Genomic DNA, 26314 nt, shown 5'->3' with positions numbered 1-26314 from the left:
GCGGTGGACATCTTGGGACCAGTGTTAGACACCAGAGGAACAGCCAAGTACCTGTGTGTCATCGTGGATAAATATTCCAAGCGGCCAGAGGTAGATGTGCAGGAAGTCATGGACTCCGAAGCAGTGTTCAAATTTCTCACCTCAGTGTTTCTACGTGCAGGAATACCAAGGACAATCCTAAGTGACAACGGGCCACAATTTACTTTGGAAAAATGGACCAGATACATGGAGAGAAACAGGATTAAGTCCAAGCACACAGCAGTGTACCATCCCGCGAGCAACGGACAAGTGGAACGGTTCAACCGTGTCCTGATGGGGTCCATCCAGGCCGCAATAATGCAAGGCAAAGACTGGGAAGTGGAGATACAGAGCATGCTGTGGGCCTACAGAATCACCCCGACCTCGATAGGCTACAGTCCCTTCCAGATTTTGAGGGGTAGACTCCCCTTTACGAGAGACAACGTTGTCTGGAGAGAGAAGACAATAACGAGCAAGTGGTCACCGGCTGTTGTACAACACAACCTAGAAAGAGCCCAAAAGGTGTATACCGATCATTACAATAGGAGGCACAATGCAAAAGACACAGGTCTAGAGAGAGGGGAATGGGTGAGAGTCAAACTTGCCACTCTCAGAAGAAAAGGAGAAAGCAAGTACAGCAAACCCCTGCAAGTAGAGGAAGAGCTGCTTTACTTAGTGATGGAAAAGTGTGGTCCCAAGACCGCATGGCGAAGATCAACAGGATCATGCAGTGGCCCGCCAGTCAGGAGAAAGACCTAGGAGACCAGAGACAAGCCAGTGGGACAGAAGAAATAATCGCAGGAAGAGAAAGTCAGGAGGAAGGACAAATGCAAGTAGAGAAAGAAGAGTTCGAGGAAGTAAGTGTAGAGGAAGGTGCGACCACAAGCAAAACCACCGCCACGGAGAATGATGCTGGGACACCGAGGAAGGCGAGGAGTCCCACACGTGAAGGTACCAGGGAAGAATCCACTCCGGTAAGACGCACCCGTGCAGGGAGGATAGTGGTCCAACCCACTCGATTTAAAGACTTTGAAGTAAATGACTATTGAACTTGGGACTTATAATTTTCTTTTGTGTTGTTGGAAAAGAGGAGATATGTAGTGTTACGCTCTAGCTTCCGACACTCCCGCGTGAGGACGCGGTGCGCCCGAGTGAGAGCGGAACACCTGCGCATGCGCAGGAGATCGCTGCAAAGCGCGCGAACGGCAATGGCACAGCAGAAGCGACCGGAGCAAGTCATGTTTAGACGCTCGGCGCTCTCTTACATAGCGAAGCTCTGAATACATTAAAGGAACCAGTTAGAAGCACCTGGTATCTCTGTGTCCTCATTTGGGGTGAACTTACAACATTAAAAATAGCTCAAACTTTCCTAATGCGAGACCTATTGCATTGCAAATGCTTGTATTATCAGGGTCATATGTCCAGTGAAGCCTGTGGTGGATGGGTGTGGGGTGGGGTGTGAGCCAGCCCTCTGGGAGTGTCTGGTGCATCGGAACACTATGCCCCCGTCTGAGCGGTTAGCCTCGCTTGCTGCCTGCATTTGCTTAGCATCGTATTGGGGGAGGGGGGTGGGGAGAGAGACTGGTCTGACAAAAATTCCCAGATCTGCTTTGAGTAATGGATTCCCAGTTCGGCCCTGGCTTTAGTCTTTAGGAGAAATGAAGGGAAACTTTGGGGGGAGGGTCGTTCTATAAAAAATAAAAAGACAGAAAATTCATCAACCAGTGCCTTCTTCATATCATGGTGAATACACACAAGTGTTGTCCACGCGTCTTTTTTTTATAGATAGAAGATAACATTTGGTTGTAAAGTTGCGCAAAAGAAAACGTGTACCATATCAATGGCTTAATTTTTTCACTTCAAAATTTCTGAAGTACATTTCTGTTTATTGACCCACAAACGGGGTGAATGTTTAGTGCATCTTATTGAACCTATCGAAACCTCTCGTTTCAATGTATGTTGAAAGATGGCTGTCTTGTTAGACACACGTTAGCAGTGCATTTAATCTCTGCAACGGTAGATGTAGTCCGTTTTCGATGAGCATTTCACACAGAGACCCACGCCGGCCGGATGTCCCGACCCCGGCTGTCAGTCACTTCGCGTATTTCCGGCTGGCGGATGACATGTCGAGTGAGTCCGTGTATCCGCGGCAGCAGTATTAGCAGCAGCTGGGGGAGGAAGCGGGACGAGAGGAGACAAACTGCTAGGAGCTCCGTGCGCGGCCGGCGCCATGGATATGGAGAAGCACTTTAACGAGATCGACAGGCAGGGGAGCTGGTCGGCCGTCTACCAGGTGAGAGGGCAAAGGGGCTCAGCGTTGTGTCTGCTACGGGCAGGCCGGTGAGAGGCGAGGAAGTAAAGGCCAGGGAAGAAAAGGGAGGTACGGACCCCGAGAGTTACACCATCGACACACAGGACACATACATCACTGAACCTTGCTGACTTGCAAGAGGCAGACGCTGCACAATCTTCACTAGCAAGCACTTACTGCTCATGGAAGAAGACACTTAACTGCAACACATGATTAACCAGTACAAATAGAAGACTGAATCTGACTTTTGTCCCCTGATCCCCTTTTCAGGATTGCCCCAGTCCTCGTTCTCAATTCTGTGGTGATGTGCAGAACTGGCCCACCTTGAGCACGACACCCCAAACTCTTGACCAAAGAACTCTGACATGTTAACTGTTAGTAAGAACAACTCTGTCGACCACGCAGAAACCAAAAGGGCAAACAGCTTCACTGACGGACATCACTCACCTGAAGGCTAGTGACATTCCATCACTATTGTCAAGCAGTCAACTGCATTCTCCCTGCTCCCATTAGTGATCATACAAGGCTAATGTCCATCCGCTGCTGACCCTGACCACTTCAGGCCAATATTAAGTTGATGACTTTATCCCTCCCATGGCTTAAGACAAACTTTATCGCAGAAGAACTAGAGATTCCTAAGCAAAAAAATGTAGGCTTTGATCCCAGATTTTTATTCGAGATCAATTTCCGATGAGTGGCAATTAAAACTCAATTGTGGTAATAAAAACAGAATGAATATATATAATTAAAGCACATAGAAGCGTACTACGTTTTGGTCAATTTGTATTAGACTTAGCTGAAATGTAAATATTAACTCCTTGACAAACCATTTTTCTCATGCAATCTTTCACATCTGTCAATTCGGATACCCATCCTTTCAGATGTTCTATCTGCCAAGCTCTCTAACTATTTATCAACTTTCTTATCCCATCTCCACTTTCTCATGTCCCGTAATCAGTTCTCGCGTGCATCCGCTTTCATCACTCGCCCCAGGCCCTTTTCATTCTCGCACTTTATAAGATGACCAAACAAATCAGTTTTCACTTACAAAAACGTTTTTGAGAATATTACCTCTATAAGCTTCAGCTTTGTATGTGTTTCTAGTACTTTATCTCCTGTTAACAGTTATGCTCCTAATGAAGGGTTATCTGGCACTTCTTGTGATAGGTATGGCCTTTCTTTCCTCTAATTTCTGAATAATGTTTTACATTTATCTTGGCTCTTCGTGCAGTCCAATTGTCTGCATTAGAGCACTATGCTCGGAGTGCACTGGATACTTCAGAATCCAACAATTGTGTTGTTACGAGTTTTATCACCTTTATTAGTAAACCTAAAGGGAAATATATATATATCAGTACTGATGGATTCCTCTGAAAGATAGGCAATTTAAAGCCAGTTTCCTATTAAGTAAGTGCCTGATTTTCTACTGTCTCGGACTTACTTAGCTTTCAGTTAACTGCCACTCGATTACAATTCTTAGAAGACAACTGGCATTGTTTCCTTTCGCTAGTGATCTAGGCATTCGTTTTCAGCAGGATTGCATTTCTGACGTATATAATGATTTCTAATTATATAAAATAACAGTACAATGCATGATTTCTAACTTTTGTTGTTGAAGGATGTTAAAATGCTATTTAAAAAGGGACTGTACCCTCCCTCTGCTATCGGCTGAAAGCTGAATAAAACATCACTTTTAACCATAAGTGGTTGTTTATAGAATTACATCTAACACGTTACTATCTAACCACATATCTTTCAGTCTTTTCTGCCAGTTGCAAATTTTAGCCGTTCAACAAAAACACTCATAAATCAAGAGAACTTTTTACATTATTACTTTTTCTTGAGTAGGTCAAGTTAAAAAATGTAAATGTGTGCATATCTACCAGGAGACGATGGTTCTTACTGTTGGCCCAAGGACATAAAACAAAAAACTAAAATACATTTTTAAGGGGCTTTAGCTAACAAGGCAGTGAAAGTATGGAGTCTTGACTATGGTAATGGCCCCAGTCCAGATGATCACCATGGAATGAAAGCCTTTACCCTTTTCTGGATTTCATCCGACTGTGTTACCATGCTATGCCAACGTTCCTGAACAGTGGAGACTAGAATCATAAGCAATGACTTCTTCGTGCACACTTTTTCCTAAGGCAGTATTCATCCCACCCTGAAACGCGACATGTAGGAAAATGGAAGGTTGTCTCCTCACCACTGATTTACACAGCCTCAGGTGTTACTTAACTGAGTGTATATACCAACCTTGCCCATCCACCAAGTGTGTTCAGAAGACCTCGACACTAGCTTACCCCTCAGATTAGTGTCAAGTCACAAGAAGACCAGACACACCCATCACAACACATCAGTTATTAAGCCCTAACCCGTTTCTGACTGTAACAAATGTAGGCTATTGCCTTTGACTTACTGCTTTATTTTAAAATTAAATGATACATAGATCCAGCTTGGAATCTCTTCACACTCTTACATTGCTTATTTTTCTTGTCTGAAGAGGTTTTGTTTATTAGGTCTAATGAGAAATTACCATTTGTATGTATGAGGTTGTGCTGCACCAAACACTGATGAGGAATAATACCATGGACATATATGTGCACACACACCGACAACCTTAAATAAGGAATCTAAACTGAGCACCATAGAACGGCTGCCTTTATCTGCTATCATTGGCCATCCCTGTCTGTGAGACCTTGTCTCTTGCCACTGGCTGCGGTGTTGAAGAGCACCTGCCCTCTAAACCTGACTATAAGCCTCTATGCCTTCGTACTGACCAACCTTCATTGCAGATTTAAACCAGAGGTCTTCAAACATTTGTGCTCTAAGCTCCCTAAGCAAAAAGTTTTGAAGGTGCCCCTCGCCCCCCCTGTCAATCGCTCCATTCCTGAAACACTCGTTCTCTCTTTCAGAAAAAAACATGAGCTCCCACATGTTGACCCCACTTTTAAGTGACGATTTCCTCAACACTAATGTTTGCAAGACCCCCATGCTGCTTTTAGAAAGTAATAAATTCCTGATTCTGATAAAGTGAGCCCCTCACACCACTTGGCCCCAGTACCACTTTACCTGCTTCACTAATGATAGCTATTGCCTTGCAAACTGGTCAGTCTCCTCAGCTCTTTGTTAAAAACATTGGCCTGATCTTGCCCTATCCCCTATCATAGGACCAGTGGTAAGGTGTCTCCTCTGTTTAAACATTCCCCTCTCTTGGGCCATTGGTGTGAGGCCCAAAGCAACACTGGCACAGCAAGGGTGCACTGGCAGATTTACTAGCAAGGAAGGCTGGCAAGTAAATCAGCCATAACTTGGGTTTAGTTGGCCCCTCTCACCTTTGCACCTCGGTGCAAACACACCAGCAGCACCAATGATACAGGCAGCCCTACAAAGCAGGCTTTTTTCTCTACCCACACTACAGGGCCATCGCTGTTAGGCCTGAGGTCGAAAGCAAGCTGCGTGCCTCTTTATGTAATAAATAAAAAGGGGGAAAAAACCCATCTCATCCCCTGTTGCTTGGGCCCTGTTCCCTGTGCAGAGAAGGGGACCTAGGCTAATACTAGCAAGAAAAATGGGCCCCAACTCCACTTTATTGCTAGATAGCCTTAATTGGGGTGCAGTGACCCACCTCACACCCTTGGTCCCAGTGCCACTGCACCTGCTGCATTAATAGTAATGATGGTCTTTTCTTTAAAAAGAAAAAAAGGAAAACAAGCACCTATGTCTTGTCGCCTTCTTCAGGGCATCTCTTTGAGAAAACTGTCTCTATCCCTTTGTAGATGAAAAATTTGGCCCCTGGATAGCGCACTCCCCCTCTTCTGGGCACTATCCACAGATCTTTCTCCTTTCCCCTGGCGTATTACTCTGATTCCCCAGAGTTCCAGACGATTAGGGCTCTGCTTCTGAATGCAACCTTTCTAGCTTACCGGCCACCCCTCAACTCACCTGAAAAGACATCTGCATATTGAGGTGGGTGGGATGTGTGGGGACTGATGTGCCCATGTCTTATTATAATTGTTCAAAAAGAGTGGACTTTGATGTGCTCTCGGTGGAAGTGGAGCAGATGGGGGCCTTGTGTTCTGTGAAGCGGAGGGCGGACCGAGAGCTGAAGAAGTAATAGTTCTTCTTTCCAAAGTGCCTGCTTCCTGAAAGAAGTGTGAATGTGTGCAGTTGGTTAATCACAAAATGTAAAGGCTGCTTTGGACCCAATATAGGCAGAAATTGGAAGAATCCCTTAACATTTCATGATAACAAAGACTTATTCTGTTTGAAATGCGATATAGGAGTGTTGCGTTCTGGAAAATGCCCTTTTAATGGACAGTTACAAAAAATACTTGCACTAGGTAGAGTACTTGCAATAGTTACTTATTACCAAATATATGCTTTAAAAACATTTGTTTAAGGTAAAACATTAAACCATTCTGCAGCAGCCTATCGTATACTGCATGTAATACACGCTTAAAAATAATGACCTACATAGTCGCAGTGCTTTGTTAAAATCTTGGACCTCATAGCACTATAAATATACAAGCTCCTGTTAACCGCTGTGCCAACCAGGATTCAATTGTGTGAAACTGTCTGATCTCTCACACTGACATCTGCAGTGATTACATATCCCAATTGAGGTGTCATAACTAAAATAATGCATTTCCCACTGATTATTTTAACGTGTATTTATTTTTCATTAAAGGTGTATACATTATTTTATTTGTATTTACTTGAAGGTTAAAAAAACAATAAAATAGTTGCAGAATATTTTGTTCTTTTTAGTCATGCCTTTGACTCTGCCACCAAGACGTTCAGGATCACAGTTCCCCTACTTTTTTTTGTATGCACTTCAACTGCTTCTTGTAAATGAAGACAGCCTGCTAAAGTGCTAAATAGTCACAACACCAGATAATCTTCGTATACAAGTACTTACTGAGTCGCTTGTGCTCCCGGAAATGAAGCTACGCAACCCCTTAGGAGCGTGTCCACAGTTTGAAGACCTTTGGATTGGATTTTTGTACAGCATAGGAATTCGCAAACGTTTTCTCGTGGGCTAAAAGTCGGTCTGGTTTGTGGCCAAAGCTGCACTGATGGGTGGGGTCAGTGGGGGCAGGGCTAGTAGAAGAAAAAAAGAAATCACCACCTTTTCAAAACATTACTAGATAAGTGCAGCATTGACCTGTAAACAGACATGCATAAAGGAGGGATGCTGGTTACTTGTGAGCAGAGACAGGGAGGCCTATAAAACTATAAAAAGAGACATGCAGATGAAATGGAGGCATCACGGACAGTGTCAAACTGAGACACAAAATAGGCCCCACTACCCTTATAAAAGTGGCTACATTTAGTAAACTAAAAAAAGACCCATGTCAAAAAATCATATATATATATTTATATATATTTCTTTGATCTTATAAAGGCATGCCATATGCATTTTTCGCATTAAGACTGCTTGGATTTGAGCTTGATGGAGGAAATGCCAATTTTAATATCGGGTAAATCAACAGTAAAATCTGGCCCAGCATACAATAAAGTATGGCCCACAAACAGCCAAAAAACAGTCCATCACTGACCTGAGAGAGGACGTGAGAGGAATGCAGGCCGGCAAAGGACCTGGTCTTTCCGTTGGCGAGGATGCATGCAGGCCCTATCCACACGAAGATCCCTGCCCCCCCCCCATAGAAGGTCTCACGGGCAGCTGGTGGCCCGTACCCTGTACTCGCGAGTACCACGGTTGTAGAGTACTTGGCCTCAGACAAATAGTATCAATATAGATATCTCTTTTTTTCCTTTAGAAAAAATCATTTTAGGTATCTCCGCTCTTGATATGATACAGAAATAATGAGTACATTTTAACTGACCCTTTTTTATTTTGCCCTTTCTGATAAAACATATGAGCAAAAGACAACTATGATATGAATTACATTTGACACATGAGAAAATATGACAAAAATACTCTAAAATGCTTTATGTATTTTCAGAGAAACTCAAACGGCTCAGTAGCCTGGTGTAAGTAAGACACAAAATCTTACCATGGCTGAAGAAAATGTAGCTTGTCAGTCTATGTGCTAGCAAAGTAAGTTGTGTCAAACCTCAGTATAACAGATGCCTCTTCTGTATCAATTTTCATTTCAGTGACTTTGAAGGGTTCTTTCAAATCCACTGAACACAATTTAGCATTAATCTTGTCTATGAGAACTGTTTCATAGACCTCTTACTTTGTAGAATTCCCAGAGACTGCTCCAGATAACACACACAAGTTCATGCCTGAATGTCATGCTTTGATTCCAGGTGTGACCAGACCATCCCACAATCTGACAATATCACGGCGTGTGACCACCATCATTGTGTTGTGCTTTAGTGTTCTGTATGTAAATCAAGATTTTTCATGCTTTATTCCTAGCAAATTAATTCTTGGCAGTGAATTGTACTGGAACTATTTAGACTGGCTAATTATTCCTCCAACTTACTGAGGAATCCTGAATCTTTTGGCATTACAAATGTAAGCAATTCTGTGCGTGAGCAGTTGATGCTTTGAAATATTTAACTGTACCAATCTAAATTATTATCTTAACTTTACGTCTTTCAGGGTATAGTTGTACCTCTGCGACTCTGTACCCATAAGTTGACACAAGTCACATTTCCACCTGGATTTCCAACAACCTGGGTGCCTAGAGTGTTCTTAATGAGCGTTTTTATTAAAAAAAGGTATATATTAAAATAAGGTATATCGATTTCTTTGTCAGTGGTTGAGTAAATAATGTTTTCAAAACAGGAACAGTCCTTTTGTCTGTCAGTGGCAGCATATAACTTTAAAGCATGTCTGAAAAGCTCTAGAGTATGCAACATCAAAGTCTCTGCATAATTACTCAAATCGGTTTGCTCCTGCAGGCTCCCATGTGTGACGTCACACTTTTGGAACCTTCTTCAAATGCTTATGGTTAAGTAGGATTTTGTTGGGCCGGGGAGGGGTTGAGTGGGGTCTGTTTCCACATGAAAAATGTGGCTCCTCCCGAGTTCAGCAGTTGCCATGTAACCATGCCCATAATCACAGTTCTTGTAAGCCCCAGTTGAAAATCTGGTTCTATTCTATCATGTATAACATAAGGTCAACCTTTGTCACACAAGTGACGGCAGTGTATGACAGGGGAGAACTCTTTTGGAATGAGAACCGCTGTGCCAACCAGGATTCAATTGTCAATTTGTTAACTACTATTAACTGGGATATCCAGTACTATTTATGCATGTCGTGCAATGCTATGAATCGGTCAAATACACTACCCTTAATTTCAATGAAGAGATTGCTGCAGGTCTTAATTCCATAACAAACCCAGAAAAGTTATTTTTGGACCCAAATTGTAATATTTTGGAAAAAAGTTTAATAGCTTTGGAATTATAATTTTAAACAATTCAGCCCTTCCTATAAATGAAGGTCTAAATTTCCGTAAGTGTACCGTGTCGGCTCTAAATTGCCTCTGTGCTGTACTAGATTGTGGTCAAAACATGCTTCAATGTCACAACGCCTGAATGAACAGATTATAGTCTGCTATCTGAAAGGGACAGTGGAAGTGAGGCAGAGGAGACCATCTTCTGAGGGGAAACATTATTGACTTTGACCAGTTTATTCTAAAAGTGAATACTACCCAAATGTAACAAGCATTGGCAGAGCCAATAGATTTCGTGTAGGCGAGATCTATTGGTTTGATAGTGTTTTTGTATACATGTTACATAGATGCGCGAGCTGCTATGCAAAATGGCTTTAAGTCCAAAAAGTAAAAAACCCACTAAAGTGCTTAAAAAAATGTTTTTATTAAAACCAAGCGTGAGGGGCAATCCATAGGAGGGATGTGCGGGGAGGAGTGAAGAAGCACCTCCAGCTGCCGCAGGCCTTTGTTCTTTGCATGGCATCCCACAAGATATAAATATCCATGTATGTTGAGGTAATGCTAGAATACCTTTACGTCTGACGGCCTGGCTGTGCTTGGTCAGGGACCAGAGTACCCAGGCTAATGAAAGCGATGCTTGAAAATTCGCACATACAGCGCATAGGATAGTGCAGAGGACCATGATGCATGGTGGTTAGCAGATACAGGAAATATGGTTGGATATGATATAGGGATGTTTGTGGCATGCTGGCAGATTGGACGGCACACAATGTAAGTTAACTGTCACAAGCAGGCGTCCTCAGATGTTACAGGCGCAATTGTCATCGTTGGGCAGCAGGCGTCCTCAGATGTGACAGACACAATTGGCATCGATGGGAAGCAATCAGAGCATGAACGGAGGCGAACATTATGCATATTTCTTTTAATGCGAACTCCAAGCAGCCACATAGAAGCAGTACATCATAAAGTGAAATGGATCTAGAATAGACTCTTCCAGATATACAATAGCCATGCACATAGGATAGTCTCCCTCTTTTAAATGCAAGGTAATAAGGAAGGTCGTCTTCTGTGTTGAATTTTCTTTCCTTTTTTTTGTGTGCATTCCAAGCGGATAGAAATAATGACGATTGAATGAAGGGGACACAGAGTTAATTATTTCTGAACATCTTCCTTGTGAAAGCTTCAGTATAGATGAATCCGTTCTGTTGAGTTATCTGAAATAAGAAAGAGTATAAGTGCTCTGTCATGTAACTGAGAAAGGTGTAATATCAAAGCGGTCAAGTTATGACATTTTTAACAATCCATTGAAAAAAGGTTGTATGAAATTTTCAACAATACAGTGAATGAAGGTTGTATCATAAACTATGCATCTATTGTTTAGTAATTCATGTATCCACCCACAGGAGCGGAAGGGTGGGATAATGTTAGCCTCCGTGTCTTTAATGAAATCCAAATTCTCTTGTCATGTTAAGAGAATTGCTATTTCATTACATGACCGGAGGCTACCATTATGCATGTTGGTAGTTTAGTAATACTACATCTGACATATGTTCAATAGGTTTACAATAGTGTTTAGCAAACGTGTTAGAATTTGACCAAACAGCTACTTTAAGAATGTGATCTAGTTTACACACTGTCCAAAGTGATTCGCTTGCACTAGATCCCCTTTTGAGTGTGCCTGGAAACTTTTTAGGTCAATATCAGCTGAATGCATTGTATATTTGACCCATCTTTCTATAGAAGCTGATGTAATGGGTTTGAAGGGTTTCACAAAAGAGATAAGTAATTGGTTAACACAATTTGCATGATGTTCACTCATTCTTGCATCATATTCTTTCATACAATCTCCCACACGTTTTTTGCATGCGTTAAACTTTGTGCTGAAAATTGTATCTGACATAGTCTTAGTTCTCTTAATAATCTCAGAATTGACACCAAATGCGTCATAGACTCTGAGTTACTTCTAGTGCTTCAACATCTTATACTCTACGGCAGGAGATTAGGTAGAGAAGAAATGCTAGTTTTATGGAAAGTCTCTTCTTATCTAGTTATCTGTTCACAGGCCAGGGAGTGAAAGGGTATAGTAGTAATTTAACATCCCATAGGGTTTCATATTTGGGTTCAGGTGGTCTCCTTAGTTTGATACTTTTCATAAGTTTGCTTATTGTGGTATTTTTTCCTATGGTCTTGCCATTTATTAGAGCATGGCCTGCTGAAATAGCTGATCTGTAGCAATTAATTGATCTGTAAGTAAGCCCTCTCTCATATTGTTAATCTAAAATGTTTGCTACGTTTACAATAGGAGCCTCCACGTAATCCAGGTTCCTCTCCAGGCACCAGCGTACCCAAGTTCTCCAGTTGCTATTGCATTTAATAGGTTCCAGGTGCCCATGACGCTTGTAGGATGTCTCCGTAAAAGGTCTTCTGCAGGTGGAAGTAGAAAGGATATTTTGCAGGCTAATTCCAAGCTCATCGGAAACCACGCCTGTGAGGGCCAGAAAGGGGTTATTAGTAATAAGGAGCATTGGTCTTGTCTCACGTTCTGGAAGACTCCTTGGATCATTGTAAATGGGGGAAGTGCATATGCTCATTCTTTTCCATGACTGGAGAAGAGCATTGACTGCTTGAGCACCGGGGTCTGGCATCCAGCTGAAATATTTGTGTAGTTGGAATGTGAGTCTGCTTGCGAAAAGATCTACTTTCAGAGGGCCCCAGCCCCAGAAATGATTTAAAGTTCTGAAGGTTTTCACGTTGAGTTTTCAGTTGATGTGGTCTAGGAGGAATCTTGAATTCCAGTCAGCAGTGATGTTGCTTTTTCCTGGTAAGTATGATGCTTCAGGGCAATCTTGTGTTCTAGACTGAACATCCAGAGTTTTTTGGCTAGATTTGATAGGTCAGAGGATTTTGTACCCCATAAGCAATTTATTTATGCCACAGCTGATATGTTGTCCCTTTTTAGAATAACCAATCGGCCTTGTAGAGATTGTTTGAAGCTCATCAGAGCGTAAATGCCAGTAGGTAACTCTAGGTAGTTTGTGGTGTGAGCTCTCTGTATAGGACCATAGACCTCCTGTGTTCTGGTTCTGTAAGCATGCTCCCCAGCCATGAAGGTTTGCATCTGAATCTAGAAGGATTTCTGAGGAGTTTCCGAAAACAGCTTTGCCCTTCCAGGCATGTAGATTATCTATTCACCAGTTAATTTCTGATTTGGCTTTGTGGTATAGGGTTACTTTATCTCTGTACCGTAGTCCAGCACGGAGGGCTTTTGCCATCACTCTTTGAAGGGCTAGATAATGTAAAGGTCCTGGAAAAATCGCTTGGATAGAGGAAGATATGAGGCACAGGAGTCTGGCTAGTTTTCTCAGGGACAAGAGGTCTTGTTTTAATGCAAGTTGTATTTCTTTGCATATTTTCATGATTTTGTTCTTGGGTAGTAGCAAAAGTGTCTACAGTGATTCCCAATAATTCCAGAGATTTTGAGGGGGTCATGATGGATTTTTCTTTGTTTATTATGAAGCCAAGGCTCTCTAAGAGATTTACTGTGTATTCAGATTTTGAAAAATCTGTCAGTGGTGCTGGGACATAATGAGAATGTCGTTGAAATAGACGATCAGTCTTATCCCTGTTTTTCTCAAGAAGGATATTAAAGCTCTAATTACCTTGGTGAAACACCAGGGAGCAGAATATAGCCCAAAGAGGAGAGCTTGGAATTGGAATAAACAACAGTTCTATGTGAATTGAAGGTATGGTTGGAACTCTGAGGCCATGGTGATAGTGAAGTAGTCACCTTTCAAGTCCAACTTCACTAGCCAGTCCTTTTCTAGAAGCATGTCTCTCAGGATGTAGATACCCTCCATTTTGAAGTGTGGGTAGATGAGAGATTTGTTCAGTTCTCTCAGGTTTATGACTGGTCTTCAACCCTTGTCTTTTTCTGCGACCAGAAATAGTGCTTATGAATTTCATACAATCCCATGGTACTTCTATAATTGCTCCTTACTCTATCCTGGACATTACCTCTTCCTCTACTATTTTCTGTTGTTCTGTGATCAGTACTAGGTTTCTTGGGGGTGAGGATTGTGTCAGTGTTTTTGAAAATTCTATTTTGAAGCCTTGAATGGTTTCTAAAACACAGGGGTCATGTGTAATTGTTTTCCAAGTCTGTAAAAAAACAAATCTGAGCCTACCTAATCCTCATTGTCTGTAGTAGGGCGTTTGAGAGACACGGCCAGTAGAGCGACCCCTTCTGCCAGCCCTGGCAAAAACACTAGGATTGAATACTAGACTCATGCGGTTATGAGCTTTGTCTAGGGCAGTGAAGGTTGCGACGTATTTGCCTAAGATCTTGATCATGTCCTCTACAAAATAAAAGCCCTTTGGGGTTTGCTGAGGGTTCTTTGTCAGCCAAGTCGCTCAACTTAGGGTTGATATTGGTAAGGACTACTCTTCGTTGCATGCATTTATCCCTCCATTCGTGTTCCCTAATAGGGACATAGTTTTCTGACTCCATCCTCTTAGTTTAGTGGATTTAAGTCTAACGGGGTACCGTTAATGTGGCTGTCTATCGCCATATCAATTATTCTAGTCAACAGGCCTAAAATATAAAGCATGCGATCCTTGCAGGCCGTCGGTGACCTTTTCATGCCCTTCCTGGGGTCTCTACCCAGTTTGAATAGGAAATTGATTGATTAATTCTGGGTTGAGGATGGGTATCGGGCATACCTTTCCTTGAACCACTGGATCTTGGAGCCACCATTCTGAGCTCTTCGGGTGTCTGATATTATGTGGAGAGAACATCTCCTCACCCAGTGGGTTGGTTATAATTTCTTTAGAGGATGAAGGGAGCTCTTCCTCTGATAGGGGACTCTCAAAGTCTAGATCATCCTGGTGTAGGTCAAGGATATATTCATCCAACGGGTTCATGTTTTGGTCCCCTTGTGATTCAATTTCAAGATCTTGTGTATCATGACGAGAACTAAGATATTGTGTGCCGCTTTGGACACCTTGATAGGTTGTGTCGCTAAGGACATCTGATACTTTTGAGGTGCGTAGACCTCCCTTATAGTTTGAGGTGCTTAGACCTCCTTTGTATGATGAGGTCCGTAGACCTCCCAAATTATTTGAGGTGCTTAGATCTCTGAATGTGCTCATGGGGCTTGCTCTTTCAATGTTGTTCTTTCTCTTTAATCTTTTGCCCCCTTTTTTATTGCATTCCCTGTTTTGGCCTTTTGCATTCCCCGTTTTGGCCTTTCTGGGTTTCAATAGTGCCATTTTCCTCCAATTTTTTTTTTGGTTGACACAACTTCGTTGATGTTAGGAGGTAGGTACCTCAAGACCATCTGATTCTACATCAGACATGTTAGATTTTATACTCCTTTACGGGTTGTAGTACTTAGTAATCTATAACACAAGGGAGGTGTGGGGAGGGGAGGAGGGAGGAAGAGAGGAGCAGAAGACTGACTGCAAACATGCACTCTTGGAGATGGCATGTAGAAAAATGCAATAAAAAGTACCTCAAGAAACATTCGGCCTATAGAAGTACACTGGCTGCTGCCTGGAAATTGTGCTTGGTCCACACGCCTTTCAACACCCAAACGTCAGGAGGAAGAAAGAAGAAGTGAAACCTGATGACGTTAACTTGATGCTGCTAACCAAGAGAAGCAAAAAAAGGAGTGACCAAGCAGCCAAAAAAAGGTAAATAATGGGAGGTCTGTAAGCCCCGTTTCAATATTTTGTATTTTTTTTAATTACAAGAGATTTTGCAAAAGCTGTGCAGGTAAACCTAAAAATGGAAAGCTGTATGTCATTTGCATACAACATGCTTTGCCTTCCCAGGTATTCCATTTGAAGCTCTTAATCTGAGGAAACAAGGAATTGGTGGTGCAATTTGATAGATTAACCGCAATAGAAGAAGATAATGTTGGGAAACCTGTAGATTATAAGATGCCCTTTATGTATGGAAAATACCCAACAAAAAGCACACACAATTGAAATTCCATTAAAAGCACTTTAAAGAATTGATACTTTCAAAAGATTAACCAAAAAATAATCTAACAATACCTATGAATGAACACAAATAGCTGCACACATGCTATGTTGGGAGCCGAATGATTGCACTTATAATTATAAAATAATAATCGTTTTTTGATTTGTGCTGTAATATGTTCTTTTCATGAAGGTTTCTCAGTGATAACTTCAACATGAAACTTTGATATCAAAATCACCAGAAATACATTTAAAATACTTGATAACAATTGACGAGATACTAATTCCCTGAATGGTGTCATTGAGAAAGTCATACAGTTAAGTGCTGCGAAGTGTGACTTGCTCAGACAACACGGAATGAGTGGGCAAGACTGAATTATATGTCTGCATCTCTCACGCTGTATTTTAGGGGTACGGAGATTACTGCGCTTTTAAAGTTTTCTACATTAAAAATGTATTGTGCCTTACCAAGAAGCAACATAGAGGACAGTGCATCAAACAACTATGTTTGATAGTTAGGGAAACAAATTGGATAATTTATATTTTTGTATGTCAGTAGTTATTGTTTCTGTCATACGAAAGGAAAATGAAAAGTCAGTCATTTATGTATTGTAAATCATGTTATGAACTATTGGAAAGATTCCCATAAAAGAGGCCGACCTCAGTATGAAGTGATACTAATCTTGGACTGGGAGCCTCTGTCCCCGAGCACTGACTGCGACTAAACTGGAACCTGTGCCTTTTTTGCACTGACCTTCCCTGACTAGGGAGGCTTTGTCCTCTGCCGCTGACAGACTGACTAAGAATGGAAAATCTATATCCTTCGATAACTTACTCCACCTGCATGCATGTCAGCAATGAGTACCCTCAATTCCTTCAATGACGGAAAGAAAAAATATTGATACATTTAAAAAGCATGGAGCAATGTGACACTAAAGGCACTAAGTGAAAAAACAAGCTTTTGCAATGCAAATTGGTCTCGCATTTGTGAGAATTAAAGGTATTAGCGTTGTAAATGATGTCTTTTATCTACCAGAGGCGTTCAAGAGGAAAGAAAATGGAAACGGAAAGGATGATAGAGAAAGAAGGAAAATGAAACGGAGATGGAACTGTAAAACTTGGAGGAAGTCTACATGACGTAGTCCACTGAAACAAAAGACAGACCAGTTTGCCTAATGGCTGCAAGCTGTGACAATAGACGTCGAACATGGCGGCCATTATGGAAAGTTAACATCCTTGGTAACCTTTAAAATGCTGAGCCAGTTAAACAAGCAGATTGAGTCTAATAATTAATTTTAATGTAAAGAAACAGTAGACGGGGGAAGAAACAATGTACCGCAAGAGAACTTGATGCAACGTAAACAACAGTGCCATGGGGGAAATGTACATCGATTAACACCAGCTCTGATCAGTTTTGACAATGTCATGTGACACAGAGGATGCCCAATGGGAGCTAGAGTATGTTCTGTGATGTGAGGTTACTCGCACAGAAGTAAGAGGGACCACCAGCAGAAACAATGAGTGAATGCGCCATGGGACGGAACCAAGCACACAACGGCAGGATAATTATCAATTCAGCAATATTGTACAAAGCAATCCTACTAATTATTATGAAAAGATTCTCGGGTGAAAATGTAACTGCAGCTTTGGGAACCAGAAACAATGCCTCAGTTAAAAAGCAGAAACACAAAACTGCTTCTAACTGTTCAGCTGTTACTGTACACAAATAAGCATCAACTCAAAAGTGCACCCAACTAGGCATGTTTCTGTACATAGCAATCCTACTGATTATTATAAAACCATCCTGGGCAGAAAATGTAAGCACAGTTTTCGGAACCAAACAATACCTCTGTTTAACACCATGCGCGCTACGCGTTTTCCCGCTGTGCTCTGACTTTTGCGAAAACCCGCGGTTCATGACGAGCTCAGCTCGTCATGAGCGTAAGACAGGCGTAACTCATGACGAGCTGAGCTAGTCATGAGCGTCGAAGGGGTTAAAAGTCTGAAATGCAAAACTGCTCCAAACTGTGAAGCTAGACTTTACAAAGTAGTTGTGCTTACTATAATTAAAAGCTCCTCAGGGTAAAAAAAAGCTGCAGTCCGTAAGGTAGGCTCTGTGTGTGGAGTGTGCAGCATTCATTAAAAGATTTTCGGGATGAAAAAAAGCTGCAGTCCATAAGGTAGGGTCCGTGAGTGCAGCATTCATTAAATGATCCTAGGAGGGAAATAAAAGCCACAGTCCATAATGTGGCCGCAGTGCATACAGCATGCTAATACACTTGTCTTCAGTCAAAGAACAAGCATTTGCAATGCAATAGGTCTCGCATTAGGAAAGTTTGAGCTATTGGTCTTGTAAATGACAATTGTTTTTATTTATGTGTTGGTTTTGAAAATAGCTAAATTAATAGCTTTGTCATTTACAATGCCAATAGTTATAACTTTAGCAAATGTGACACCTATAGTGCCAGCACAACAGTTTTATACTGTAACCACTACATCAAGCCCAAGGAGAAAGCAGATCAGCAATGAAGCAGAAGGTAAATTGTTGGAGCAGTGCAAACCTAAAACCATCTTTGTACAGGAGGAGTTGTGAACGTAAGTGTGGCAGAAGCAACTAAAAATAAGTACTGTCAACACCAATAGGTCTGGCTTAAATGAGCAAATACAGGCCTGAACAATCGCAGTTTGCATGCTTTGCATACACAAATGCTATTCAGCACATTAAAGCTAGTCCTTCTGGATTAGCCAATACTGGAACAAAACAAAGGATGGCTTTCTGCATATAGCGCACACAGGAGATGGGTAACTTGACACCAATGATTTGATATACTTTTCAGTATTATGCACTTTTCTGATGTCTCGTGCATCAGAATGGAAGCACTTTCTAGAGTGGAATAAAGCACGACACAGCCAATGGCATGTGGTGATAAAAACACTTGTAGATGGATACAAAGCTACGTATATTTTAACAATATGGCTATGCAGCCACTATCACGAACAACATTTAATCAACACCACTAATTCATGCATCCTTTCCAACAGCACAGGGGAGCCATTTGCTCCCGATATGTGAAGTGCACTTATCATAGGCTCCAATTTCAGAAACCGCTGTGGGATGGACGTGTCCAACCTGCCAAAGTCAATCAGCCCAGTGAATGAAGTATCAAGAACAATGCCATGTTGGTGTGAACAGCCCCTGACTGCACTCATGCCTAGTCTTCACAGGCACGATCGCGCAAGTGCGACTCTACAAATATACGAGCGCCTTTTCTTTTTTAATTTACCAATCCGAAAATGGTCTTGAGATTAAAACAAAAATTAATAGTGAGCAAGCGAACTTACACACACACTCATTTATATATAAATATAATTATAAAAATAATATTTCGGGGGATGCCGTGTAATGGATGTCATAAAGGATAGGTAACAATCGGTAGTACAGGGAGCACAGCACTTGGGTGAAAAGAACTGAAGCACACACGCGAGGAGGAGCAACACGGAGCACAATGGAGAGCAACACAATGCGCGGGGGAAAGAAGTACAAGCGGCAGAGCAACAGCATGGCATGATGGGTGCATACAGATGGAGAGCAAAATACAGAGCAGAGAGAAGCACGAGTGAGACAACTAAAAAACATGCGGTAACACGGGGTTCTTAATCAAATATATATATTTTTTTTAAGTAGCTCCCCAAAAGCTAGCAGTGAAGGACACGCACAAGTTACGCTTAGGGCAAAGGACAATGCAAGCTATCGAATAGAAGGCAAACTTGTGAAAATGAAGCCAACCGGTGGTGGGCTTTCAAAGTTCTTGGTAATCTGACAATAGGTCTTTTTCAGACAGCTGGTGCTGTCTTGTAGGCTCGCCCGAAGATAATGTGCGGCGTTGGGACAGCTGCTTGCAGTTTACAATGCAGCATTGAAAATGAAGTCTGGCTCCAAGGTACGGAGGACTATAGCCTCCAAGAAAATAGTATTCTAGCAAGTTTCACCCCCTATTCAAGTGCAGTGTATATATGCAGCTCTGTATTTTGGCCAGGGGTGTGGGGAAAAACGGGGGTTGGGGGGGGGGGGGGGGGAGTTGTTCGCACAGTTGTTGAAGCAAATCTATCTCCTGCTCTCGATTCCGACATATAGGATCACTTACCAGGAATAAGCACAACAAGCACACCATCGTGGATCACGGACCATGGGGAGGCGCTCCCGCCCCCCTTTTCTGTCCCACCATTCATGACAGGGCCGGTAGATTAAGTCGTAGATAGGGCGGGGGAAGCTTTCGGAGCTGAATGGGCTACCAAGACCCCAACTAATCAGGAGCGCATAGTGAAGGACTGCTTCAAACTATTCCCCCCCCCCATTAACGATTCTCGTCCGACTCCACGATGCACAATGTCACCGATTATATTTCACTAGGAGACAGGTGCTGATCTGCAGGTAGCCCGTCTAAGTACACTTCAATGCCGACTCTCCGTTTCTCTCTCTCTCGTCATAGGAGACTGGAGCTCGCTCACCATCGTGAGACTCCGGCCTGAAATTAATTACTAATCACGGTACTTAATAGGCAGGTCAAACATTTTAGATACGCCATGAAGGATTGCGAAGTCCCCCATCCAATTCTTCCGTGTTAAAACTGGAAGTCCCTCAAAAATATGAACGGAAAAGGTGGGGGTACGACGCTGTCAGGCAACCAGGAGGAGATAACTCACCGTCAAGCAGATCTAGGGGAGGCATGTTTCAGGTGGATCACTTAACGTTAATGAATCCTTCCTGTTGAGAGCTGTGTGGTATTTAAGAAGAAAGGTGGTCACTTACCACCAGATGATGTCATGCGTGGCATTTCTAGAAAGTGGGCACATTATGGGCTCACCAGGGAGTCGCTCACCGTCGGGTAGGTCCTCCATACACTCGAAAGTTATCTCGAACTGGAAAGGGTTGGCGAAAGGACACGGGTTATCCAGCACCACTACGTTCTGGATCTGTACCTTGGCCATGACCGGAAAATGAACAAGTGTTCTAGCGCGGGAAACTCCTAATGATGCCCACGCAGCGCTAAGTAACGGCACTAATGTCGCTTATATTTGACCCGGTATAAATCTGCCGGGAACAACACGGTATTCTGTGCGCGTTAATATGTGAACAGCAACATAATTAAAAACCAGGCTACTGCTGTTGTTTTCCTGTATTTGGCGCACGTCGGCCTGGAGCGCAGAAGAAACGCGAGAGGGCAGGAGCGTGACGCTGTGAGCGTGCACGGTGGCGTTCCCTGCGGCTCGTGACAGTGGCGGCGCCTGCTGTCTTCGCCCACTGTACTAGGAGTACTGTGAGGCTGTGGGACGGGTAAGAGTATAGCAGACCCGATGAGGGGGGGCCTCGGGGCACATTGCCGGTGCCCGCCCCCCCCCCAGTGATGGAAGCCATGCGTGTGCCCGGTGAGCGGGGTTGGGAGTATGTGTGTGCGCGTTGGTGTGTGTATGTAAGCGGGGGGCGGCGGCAGCGGGGGGGGGGTGTACGCTTGTATGTGCCTGCGTGTGCTGTACCTGTGTGTGTGCCTGCCTGTGTGTACGTGTGCCTGTGTGCAGGGGTGTGGGGGCTGGCTGTGTGAGCACGGGAATGTAAGGCACGAGAGGGGCACGGCGACGTGCGCGCTCACGTGGTCAAATCTGAGCAAATCTGCGCTCGGTCACCCTCTCATGTCCACATTCCCAAATACGGGTAACATTAGGTCTGAAGCAGACACCTTCAATGCTCACGCATTGAGGGTAGGTCTGCTCGACCTAAAAAGGAGTGCGCACAAATAAATATTTATTAAAGTGGAAAATCACACATAGCATGGGCAGTCCGCAGGGATGAACTAAAACAACAAAAGGCAGGAGTAGTTACTTAGTCTGACCAAACCGATTTATAAAAGGCACAAACTGGAACGAATGAAAAAAAGAGGGCTTCAAGCCACAGTGTACATTACAGCTTGCCTCCCAGAGCAGCTCATGCGCTGCCCATGCTAGACCTAAAAAAATGAATGCACTTAACTCGACTGTGCTGTAAGATTGTGTATACTTCTATATGTTTTTGCTATTTTAGCCCACTTTTTGGTTTTTGATTCTCTTCTTTTAATGGCCGATGTAATTAGTAATGCAATATTTAATCCCACAGTTGCTTTTAGATATGGATCTATTTCTTCTTTTTGAGAACATGATATGACGCAATACTTAATTTAAAAAAATGGCAGCTGTACAGTGTGTTAGTGTAGTATTTTGGCAAGAATGTAATATTTTCTACATTGAAAAATATCAAAGTTCAATATTTTGCTGACAACGTAAAGGTATGATTGTGTTTCTGTGAGGGCCTGATCTGTCTCTGACCCGAAAATATTTATGCAGGTTAAAGTGTCAGTGTTAAAAGCAAAGGCACCACCTGACTTTCAATTTGTTTGTTTATTTTTTAAAGCATTAATTCTACATCCCAACTTGTTAAATGACTACTTCTGCCATTATGTGCTCCTATAAATACAACGTTAGCACATTACAATCTGTCCGTTTTACACTTATGGAAATGAGTACATACTTAATGTTTTGTTCGAAATTTACTTTGGTATGGGACACATATAAAGTTGACAAGTTGTTTCTGTTAAAAATGTTGGTTTGGTCTAATTGCGGACTAAACTGTTGGTACATATTGCTGGAAATCCATTCTCAGTAAAGAGTACTTCTGCTTGGTCTTTCGTTTATGTTGGTATTGTCAAGTGGATGTTCCTGTTTTTAGTTGTGTAATAGATACATAGTTTTGGAACGTAAAGTGTATTCTTCTTGGGGCAACCATAAATTCAGATCTCAGCCATGCTGGGGTGAGACTGCAGTCTTCATACTGCTAAATGTTAGTTAGCCCATGTGTCGAGAACGATCCATTTTGAAATTAATCAGTTCTTTGAGCTGTCTTCCAGCAGAGTAGTGTAAGGGCTAAATTGGATCACATTTAGAAGATTCTAAAGGCTAGTAGTTTCTTTGCATTGCCACTGAGATCTCCGTGTAGGTTTTTCAGAAGTTGCACTTCCTTCACTCTGCGCAAGACTCTACTGTCTCAAACTCGACGATTTTTTTTACTGTGTTCTAACTGAATTTAAAAATTCGTTCTGGAGATGTCTTTTCCTGTGATGCTGTGTAACATGACACTGGGATTACACAGCATATTCTTTGGGTGGTCTGCAGATTTATGGGTACACAGCATAACCGGAAGTATCATGGCTGGAGGATTTTTTGTCTTTCTCAGAAATATTACCTCCCACCACCTTTCTCAGAATTATTCTCCCCAGAAACCGAGCTGTGCTCTAATTTAGATGTATCTTGCTTAGGTTGTGGGATTATTGATGGGCCAGTGAGTGTGCTTTACTAATAGCAAAAGGTCGCACCAGAATCTGAGTGTGCCCAGGTACATTTCATACAACTTATCTATGCTCACGCTCTTGAGATGCACATCCTCGACATTAAAGTAGATTTTGTAATAACCTCATTTTACTTAATGAAATACTCCTTACTCAAGCTTTATTCCTTCCACCACCATCTGTTTTCTCCCTTTCCATAAAACAATATATGCAGTTTGAACCCTTTCAGCCTACAGGGTTACTATTAACGTTCAACACATCAATATAGAAAGAAAGATGCATGTATACTGAACAGCCCTTAACACTATATACTTAAACACTTACCATAATATAGTCTGACCCAACAGGTAAACAGTAAGATTTGCAGCTGAAGTCGACTGAATTTAAATGTGCTATATTTTTTACACCGCGAGGAACAACCATGTGTTATCGAGGAAAGGAAAAGAATACCCTGACTCCAGATACTGACTGACTTCTTTCTCTTTGCCCAGACTTAGTCTCTTCCTCTGGACACCGGGGCATCCGTTGGATCCTACATAGCCACCGCTGCCTTGATGTACTTACAGTTTGCTATACCTACAGTTGGCTATTTCTGAGCTCCTACCAACACTAACAATGTTATGAACTCACTCAAACTCTGAGAAACGTTACACAGAGCAATGTGCACAGATCCATCACAGGATATACTGAGGTATAGCTGTGCTTTTGCTACCAAGCCTCTCTAACGCCACATGAATGACCTCCAACAGTAGACAGCCAATTGTACACGCGTGCAACCTAGCACATATGACATTCAGGTAGGCATCCCAGTGCTTGCAACAGTATAATCAACCAGGGCACGCTACCCTATAGCAGAACTCATTGAGATAATGCTCTGACTACACATCTAACACTGCTCAGATAGTACCTTAATTGTTTATTTTCACGCTGCACCTTCACTCATAACTCATTGAAGCTGACATGATAGCTTATACAGAGAAAACATATACCATACTGATGGCACATGTTCATAAGCCCTGTTGGACTACTGCGGTGTTGAAAACCTTACAATGGTTTGAAAAGTCATCTGTGGACTAGTAAAAGCGCTGAAAAGCCATACTCATGACACTTGGTGCACTGGACAGTTCAAAACCGCCTCTTTATTATAACTAATATAATTGGAATTTTTAACTAAAGCATTCAACGACTTTTGCGATAACAAAGTTCTTATGAGTTAAAGTGTGCTAAAGAGTGATATGCAAATACAATCGAAAATTAGTCAAACCTAATTACAAATAGTAAAAACGTGTCCAATATATCCAACATGCCAACACTCCAGCAAAGCAATATTTTTTCTTGCAAATGCATCCACTATTCCTTTCAAAATATTTGATTCTCCATTTGATATAACTAACAGCTCTGCGTTCTTGGTTAAAACAAAAAGAATTGTGAATATGTCGCCATTCAGTCTCATGTTCTTCTGAAACTGAGGCTCTGGTACGCCGATGTGGCATTTGTGCGCTGCATGTGCCAGTCCTTGCACATGGCATTTGCACACACCTGATGATTTAATCTGCTTGGACTGTGAGGTTGTTAGTGTAGCAACTCCCAGAAAACTGGCCTTGCACTTGCATTTCGATTAGTGAAAATGGCCATCACTTATACTGATGAATTTGTTATCCTCTTTAAATTAAATTGATCGAGTAGGTCGGAAGGGAGCCACAGAAAAGCTTGTTGGGACGATGGACCAATGATGCATAGTGTTAAAAGTGTATGCAGTGTGCAGTTTGGGAAATAAGTTGCACTAAAACGTTAGCTTTACTAAGGGAGTGGTAATGTCAATGAGGATATCGAAACATATTATCCGAAAAGTTAGACTAAGTAGGACATGGGCACTATTCTGAAATGTTCGGTTGGTGGAAGATGGTGTTTGTGATTTTCAGTTGCACTGCTCAATGTTTTCCTTCTGGTTGTACCATTTGTATGTCATTTTTTTCCTTTGTTGAGTGTCCTGCCCTATAGTCATTTCTTTGGACTTGTGAGCTCTTGAATACAGGCTGTGCTTCCTGTATGTAATGGTGCTGGAGAAAGGGCAGTGCAGTTGCATGGTCTACAGCATTATTGTAAGTAGCGCTTAATATAACCAGCATTTGCAATGCAATAGGTCTCGCATTTGCGAGAGGTTAAGCTATTGGCATTGTAAATGACAATGCCTTTTATTTATCGGTTTAGCTAATTAACACATAAGTAAAAGGCATTGTCATTTACAATGTCAATAGCTCAAACACTTGTAAATGTGAGACCTATCCAAAGAAACAGCCACCATTGTCCTGGGCTGCTCGGAAGGTGAAAGCACGCATGCCAAACTGAATGTTGCAGGAAAGCACATCGTGCCTGCAGTAGGATAAACTCATTAAAGAAAATAGTGCTTACAGACTAAAAAATTGTTACCATGTAACAACCGAAGTAAAAGGGCCAGTCCTCCATGGGAGGTTTCAATTGAAGGTTAGGCGGCACTAAGGAAGAACTGTGAAGCCTATTAACGAATCAGAAGTCAGCATTTAATAAGGGGAATGACACAAGCCAATGACCCAATATGGGCGGTGAGTGGGCTGGGCTTCTATTCCATACTCCAACTCAGCATGCCTAGCGCATGCGCTGCCCAGGCTCGACCTAATTAATGCAGCCCTTTAACATTTTACTTTTCCTAAGCCCTAGAGTCTCTGAAAGTTTATGGCCCGAATGTAAGAAATTGACTAACAGTACTGTTTTTATTTGGTCATCTGAAACAGGCCACAGCCACTTGAAAAGTTTTTCTTGTGTAAGTTGCTGTATAAAGATGGCTTGATAACTTTCTGCTACTCATATTAATCTTGTTACCCCATCGCAGCTTGGGCATCTTAATTCAAAGTAATCCATCGGCTGTTGGCGGGATTGGATTAAGCTACCAGAATTAATCGGCGATTGACTTCTCCACTTTCATCAGTATTAAAAGCACGGGTGTACTTGAGGAAACGCTCCTACTGGGGATGTCTCTCGCTGAAAGCACACTGAAGCTATTTACTATGCAGCGTTCTGCTTACAAGCAAATAATCACAACTCTCAAGCCTCAGTGTTGAGTTCAAACTCACTTTTCGAAGGACTGTAGTAAACACTGCAATCAAACAAAAATGTAGAAGTTAACTTTTATTATTTATTGGGGACAGAATGATAAATCATATTTGCTCCTGTCTGCTTCATTGCGTTGGATGGCCTTTTAGTTATAAACTAGATGGTAG

At 42.2% G+C, this 26314-nt stretch overlaps 1 protein-coding gene across 1 annotated transcript in view; it reads left to right on the top strand.

Annotated features, from left to right (window-relative positions):
• Nucleotides 1-2045: 2045 nt before the first annotated feature.
• PTPN1 (protein tyrosine phosphatase non-receptor type 1) overlaps nt 2046-26314 on the top strand; it is a 451311-nt gene continuing 427042 nt past the window's right edge. Inside the window, exon 1 of the mRNA XM_086932463.1 lies at nt 2046-2311. Within this exon, the coding sequence (XP_086788589.1) occupies nt 2249-2311 (63 nt within the window). The 5' untranslated portion in view covers nt 2046-2248. The remainder of the gene's footprint in view (nt 2312-26314) is intronic.

Source organism: Lissotriton vulgaris, chromosome 7, assembly GCF_964263255.1.
Source record: "Lissotriton vulgaris chromosome 7, aLisVul1.2, whole genome shotgun sequence".
Taxonomy (NCBI): Eukaryota; Metazoa; Chordata; class Amphibia; order Caudata; family Salamandridae; genus Lissotriton; species Lissotriton vulgaris.
The sequence above is the reverse complement of the archived record's forward strand: the minus strand, read 5'-3'. Positions and strand labels throughout refer to the sequence as shown.